The 6,699-nt window shown below is 39.2% G+C and overlaps 1 protein-coding gene across 1 annotated transcript; it reads right to left on the bottom strand.

The window, feature by feature from the left end:
* Positions 1 to 3,591: 3,591 nt before the first annotated feature.
* sox7 (SRY-box transcription factor 7) lies at positions 3,592 to 6,102 on the bottom strand. Its single transcript, XM_087812294.1, has 2 exons — positions 5,679 to 6,102; positions 3,592 to 4,990 (listed from the first exon to the last, which is right to left on the bottom strand). The coding sequence occupies exons 1-2, from the start codon at positions 5,899 to 5,901 to the stop codon at positions 4,062 to 4,064; spliced, it is 1,152 nt and encodes a 383-aa protein (XP_087668420.1). The 5' UTR covers positions 5,902 to 6,102; the 3' UTR covers positions 3,592 to 4,061.
* Between the last annotated feature and the right edge of the window lie 597 nt (positions 6,103 to 6,699).

The following is a 6,699-nucleotide window of genomic DNA, read 5'->3' as shown; positions in this document are numbered from 1 at the left end:
GGTTATTAATATATCTTCTTTTACAAACTTGTGTACTAAAATGTTAACACTATTTTATGGTAAAGTCGTTTAAATTGCAACTGTTGAATTAATTGTTGTAAAATAGAAAATGTATTTTTTTTAATGTCACCTTATATATAAATCTTCACTTGAAAGGACATCAGCAAAAGTCCGGGAAGTAAAAAATTCATACATTATAAACCATCTCTTCATAATATAGAAGGGATTTCATTTGTTTATTTTCAAACCAGAATACCTATTCCTCAGTTTTACTTACCTTGTTATTCCTCTCAGTGACATCGCAGACAGCAGATTACAAAACTCTTGCAGGAGAAATCTTAAATTAAATTCACATTCTGCATTTTATTTTAAAAAAAGCCCATTATATTCTTTTAATATGCTAAGAATATATTTGATTTGTGCAGGAGAACAGATTTGATTGTGTCTTCTGTGTAACCATGGGAACCGGGAAAACAGTGAAAGAGGTTTGTGATGACAGCGTGAGTGTCGGGGTCCGTCCTTGTCGGTTACTCATGCCCTACCCTGAGGTGATGAACTGGTGACAAAATGAGCCGGTCGTGACCCAGACTTCCCTGAGTCTGAGGTCTCATTGAGGACCTTCCACCCTCAAACGCCTTCAGGCTCCAGGCAGGGCCCAGATGAAGTTCTGAAGCCCAGCGCGGACCCAAAAGAGTAACGATCTCACCTTTTGGAAATGAGTGGAAGCAAACATGATGAATGTTGTCATTCAATTCTCACCAAGTTGTTTATGACATATTATCTATTCTTGTGTAGGTTTACCCCGGATTCCTTCGACAGTCTCAAGACGTATCAAGGTTAATTGAGAACTCTAAACTGCCTGAAGGTGTGAACGGTCTCTGTTTGTACTTCCTCCCTAAGTACCTGAGATAGGCTTCAACCCCTGTGCGACCCCTATAAGTGAATGAGGGTAATAAAATAAAATAATGACATTAATATGAATCAGTTTCTTATTTATTTGTTGACAAGTTGGTGTTTAAAATGTTAATAGTAATTTAGTGCATATTACAATCAGACTGTTTAAGAATCGTGACATCCTTTAGAAGCGTAAACAATTTGTTAAAGCAGCAGTGGAGGCTTGTGAACGTTGTAGAAAATAACGGTAATAAACTAAATTAGGTTAGCAAAATGAGAACTTGAACCATCCATTATGTCTGTGTAGGTTCAGACATCCATGTTTTTTGTTTGTTTTCACAGTCCTTTATTTTTAAGGTTTTGAAGGTACATGGAAATAAATTGTAATAATTTTAAACACTTTTATGTAAGGTTAGTGAAGTTAAGTGTTTTAATTATGTTTTAATGTGTTTTGCTGTTTAAATGTATTTGCATGGGTGCCTTGAGTGTCTAGAAAGCTGCTTTTGAATAAAATGTATTTTTATTTAAAGTACTAAGTGATCATAGAGAATAATATTAAAAAAAACAGCATACAAAATAGAAAAAGAGAAACAGCATAAAATGTCTATACAATTTTTTTTCTCGTGAAAGCATTGTAAAACAGGGGTTGTCTTCCTTTTTGCCGCACTTTCTGGTTTTATCTCAGAATTATAACTGGCCCACTGATGAAATCAGTAAAAAATTAAATAACAGTGCCGGAAAAAAAATATCTTACCATAGAGCTAAATCTACAGAAGCTCCATGCTAGTTTCCACTGCAACAAGATGGTCCCATATTTTTGATTCAAACTGAATGAAACAAGCGTCTTGACATGCCAAGAGTAACAAGCTAATGTGAGAAAATCTTTTTTTTTTTCAGGCAGTTATAATCAATCCATTAAAATGTTGAATCAATGATTTCTTTCTTTTTGTGTGGTATAGCCTTCAATGCCATACGGACCGGGATCAGACCTTGGCTCGGTGGTTGGGAATTGCCCTAAAAGATCCTGCTAAAGAAGCAAAAAATATATATTCACGAAGAAAAGGGTTTGCAAAAAAAGAGGCAGAAAAAATGTTTTTAGATTAGATAGCTATTGAACACTTTCCTCACCTTGCATTGCTGCCTCTGCTGCTGATGTTCTCTTGCACAGCAACATTTATGTTGCATCAAAATGCATCAAGCTGAAGCAATTGAGGGATTTAAGCTGTTGTGTCGATGACTGTGCTGCTCTTTCTGGTACAAGAGGACAAAAATCATTGAATTTACGACGGCATGTAAGATGCTAATCATAGTGGCAGTGTTTTCTCCCGCTGGTGGAAGCGAAGTTTCTCTTTGTGGCTCCGCAGCGCCAAGACCGGCCGGGCCAAACATCCTGACGGAGAGAAGCCTTTCCCTTATCAGTCAGGAAACACCGCTCCTCATGCTACATCCTCTTTACAAGAAGCACGACTTAACTGTTCCCAAAAAAATGCAGGAAGAGCAGCCAGACTCCAGGATTTGTCAAAAAAGCCCCCTGAACTGAACTGAAAGATGGAATAGAGAAACAAAAATCAAGATTTGGGAGGAAAGGAGGAGCAGGGATGTCTTATTTTGCACAGATTACAAAAAGGTTTGCATCAGCAAGATAGGCTGAGCATGGCGCAGGGGAGAAGCGGGAGTGCCGAAGAATGGCACCCGGAATATAATGGGTGTTAAAGACGGAGGCGGTTGGTTGAGCCTCTTCGACACTATCACTGAAACTAAAATAAAAATCAAGAAAATGTAAATGGGGATGGATGGCAGGACGGGCCGGCAGGAAATGTCGGAGAGGGCGTGATGATAGTGAACGGCGCTGGGAAGTGAAAAATCTGTCGATTTGCTAAAATCTTAAAGATTATTATTTAATTTTTTGTAAATAGCAAACATATTAGTGTTTTTTCAGTTTCAACAGCGTTGAACAACTGAGTTTGATCAACTATTAATGATGAGATTTGATGAGGTTAAATTTATGTTTCTTCCAAGAATATCCTCCAATTATTTATAAAAACTAAAACCTGTACTAAGACAACTTACAGGCTGGATTTAAACTTTACATTTTTTTTGGTTGACATAATAGGACATCCTAGAAACATCACACTTCGCAGACATTGAAAATATACAATCTGCTCTGACTTTTAAAAAAAAATAGAAGAAAAAAAAAAATACATCTTACATACATATATCGATTTTTATTTTTAAACATAAGTATTTAATTAAATCAGTTTAGATGCACGTGTTAATCTGTCACAAGGAAGAAAAAACAATGTCAAAGCGCTACATTAAGACTGAAATGTGCATCAATTTTTTTTAATACAAATAATTTCAAGTGTCTTTAAGAATGTTTAAATACAATATATTTTTGTTTAAAATATGTATGCAGTATAACCCTTAATTAATTTCAATATTGCAGTATTTGTAATTTTGTTCACCTGACTCACCTTTAAACAAATAAAATGTCCCAAAAAACCATGTATTTATGCTTTAAAACCTAAGAGTGAAAGCCAATAGTAAGTCAAATAATAAAAAGCGCTTTAAAGTGATTTTTAATTCTATTTTTGTGCGTGAATATAAAATAATATAATAAATAATAATAAAACCCATATATGCATTAAGAATAAAAACACAAATATTGATTCAATCAGACGTTACTAACCACTCAGGTTTTCTTTACATTTCATCCAAAAACTTTATTTTAAATTATTATCTCAGTATCAGCATACACTTATTATCTCTTATGATTAAATATTATTTGATAAGCAATATAAAGTCCTTATTTCCCAACATAATACAGAACCTCTTTCAGTGGCTTTTACTGAGGTAAGAAACTCCTGATCTCTCCACGATAGAGAACAAATACAAGCATTTGTAACAGAGCTACAGACTTACACTTTAAGGATTTAATTTCTACTGAGTGTCTGTACAGCGGCGGCAGCAACCGTCTACATATACAAGGAGACAATTGAAGTCTTTCACCATTGTTCTGGTTGTTTACGGGCGTCATGGCGACCAGAGGTGGTAGATGCTATTCTATGTTGTGTCCCTGAGGCGTCCACCTCTCCAGACATGTCTCTCAGTAGTCCTTTGTGGTCCAGGGATGATTATCGGGAATGTCTTCCACCATCAAAATGATCTTATGAGATGCTGTAGTTGTTGTAGTATGCCGCGGTGGCGTCCGCCAGCACTGAGATCAGACTGGTCTCTGTGCTGCTGATGTTGGGACAGGTAGAAGACACCTGGATGTGTCCAGTGACAGTAACCCCACCACTCTGCTCGTGATGGAAACCTCCACTAGTGGAGTTTAAGTACTGGTCAAACTCATTGCGGTCCACTTCAGCCAGGAGCTCGGCCTGGCTCAGCTGGTCTAGGGTCTCAAGGTGAGCCTGGGACTCTGGTGGTGGGGAGGGCTGACCTATGTGCTGACAGTGGTGAATCTGTTGGAAAGACGGAGTGCTGTAGTAGGACAGGGTGTTGCCAGGGTGAGGTCCGTTTGTCCCACCAGACATGTGAGAGATGTGACCCACCTGAGGACCACCGCAATGGAATTGGGTCTGAGAGAAGTCTAAGTGATACGGGGGCGGGCTGCCCATGTGAGTCTGGTAGTGCTCGTCGGGACAAGAAGTTGACGATGAACAGGAGCTCCCGGAGTAATAAGAAGGGGGGATACGTTCGTGGTCCACGGCGTCCAGGGGAGACATCTCCGGCGGGGTGGGAAGCCCATAGGGGTAGGTGTCGAATGTGCTGCTGGATGTCGGGGAGTCTCGGAAGCTTCTGACACTGGGCAGAGAAGGGCTCTGGCTGGAGAAGCCTTCGCCAGGACCGCCCTCGTCTTTGTCGTGGGGGTGACTGAAGGCCCGCGGGTCGGACGTTCCGTTCTGGTCAGAGGTCATGCCACTCAAGAGGAAGCCGGGGTCCACGCGCTTACAGATGCGCTTTAGCTGCTTCTTCCGGCGGGGACGATACTTGTAGTTGGGGTAGTCCTGCATGTGCTGCACCCTCAGCCTCTCTGCCTCCTCCACGTAGGGTCTCTTCTGAGGAGGGGTCAGGGCCTTCCAGGACTTGCCTGTATAACCACCACAAAGTATGTCACTAATAATGAAAACTAGACACAGAATAAATGGTATTATATTTAGTAAAACATTTAAAATGCAATTTGTCAATGTATACACTATATACAAATATGACCAAAGGCAAGGTTACTGTTTTTTGTTGTTTAATTCGCTCGCAAGATTATACCTGGATTGGGGGGAAAACATGAAGAAATAGCGATTATCTATATTTTCTTCTATGACTAAGGTGAATGAAGGAAAACCCTTCTTTAGTCAAAACAGTAGGCATGTTGAAAACTACTTTTAACTTCAAAGACTTAATTATATTTATTTCGTGTTTATTAATCACGAGAATAATTAATTTTAAACTTAAAGAAAAGGTCGGTCCCGCTGTATTTCTGCGGTCCGCTTCAAACATAATACATTTTAAAGTGGGAACCTAAATATTTTGACCATAATGTAAACATATCTTTGACTTTAAAATGCTTGGTTGATTTTTAGGTCAACATTCACTATAGTTAGATTGTTAAGAACGCAGCAAATTAAAATTAAAACTTTGAATGACACGTTTAAATCAGAAAGAACGTTTGTTTTCGAGCGTGTTTCACAGCCGAGGCCTCGCGAGAACACACGGGCGATTTAAGTTTGAATGTCGGTAAAAGTTTTTTTTATTTTTTAAATGAAATACATAGTTTCACTCACCGAGCATCTTGCTGAGTTCTGCGTTGTGCAGATCCGGGTTCTGGACCGCCAGTCTCTTCCTCTCGTCTTTGGCCCAGACCATGAAGGCGTTCATGGGCCGCCTGATGCGCGGCTCTGGTGGCTTATCCACGGAGCCGCGGTGCGGGCCCGGGCCCTCCACCAGGTCCCCGTCCGTCTCGAAGGACTCGGGCCAGGACGAGTAGGCGCTGATGAGAGCGGCCATCTGCGCTCCGAAACTTTTTCAAAGAACTTGTGAGAAAGAAAAAGTGAAGTCCTGGTTCTGATGTCAGGTGTGGTTTCCAGCTTCGACTCCTCACTGTGTGACTGAGGATGAAGTGTTTGTTGGCGGATGCAGGAGCGCTTTATATTTGAGGAGCAGAACCCCCGCAGGACAGTGGGCTCCTCCTCACATCCACGCAGAGAGAGCAGCATAGAACCACATCTGCCAACATCTGGACCAAAATCAGACCACCGGATATCCAAAATACTCATGATTATTTAAAAATATACATCTATGGTCAATCTAAACACCTGTAAATGTAAACGAATATGCGTAAAAACCAAAGTAAGTTTTTATTTAATAATACCATTGATTTGACAAATGAAGCGTTCGTTATTGTATTGGAGATTTGCAAAAATATATAGAAAGAAGAATATTATGAAGAATATTAACTTGAATAATGGAATACGGGACATTACGGTTTTAACAATCTATAATTTAAATTAATTTATACGGTGGTGAAAAGAAGTTGGAATATATGTGACATGTTTACAATATTTATACATTTAAACATTATTTATACACATTTATACATATATACATGCTAGTGTTTTTTTTAATCTTTCTACACGTGGAAGCATTAATGTTGATATATGAAACACATTTGGGTGGTTGTGTGTGTTCCTGCAGCACCAGATGGTGATCAGTAGATGAAGTTGTTCAGTGAGCTTTAGCTGCTTCAGATCCAAGTGTCTTTCTAATATCTTATCAAATATGCCTAAATTAAAATGTAAATGCCTC

This window comes from Callionymus lyra, chromosome 17, assembly GCF_982586985.1.
Source record: "Callionymus lyra chromosome 17, fCalLyr1.hap1.1, whole genome shotgun sequence".
Classification (NCBI taxonomy): domain Eukaryota; kingdom Metazoa; phylum Chordata; class Actinopteri; order Syngnathiformes; family Callionymidae; genus Callionymus; species Callionymus lyra.
This window is presented reverse-complemented; position numbering and strand designations above follow the sequence as displayed.

Coding starts and splice junctions, on each gene's coding strand:
- sox7 (XM_087812294.1), bottom strand. CDS start 5,901: ATGGCCGCTCTCATCAGCGCCTACTCGTCCTGGCCCGAGTCCTTCGAG. Junction 4,991..5,678: donor AGAACTCAGCAAGATGCTCG/GTGAGTGAAACT, acceptor GTGGTTATACAG/GCAAGTCCTGGAAGGCCCTG.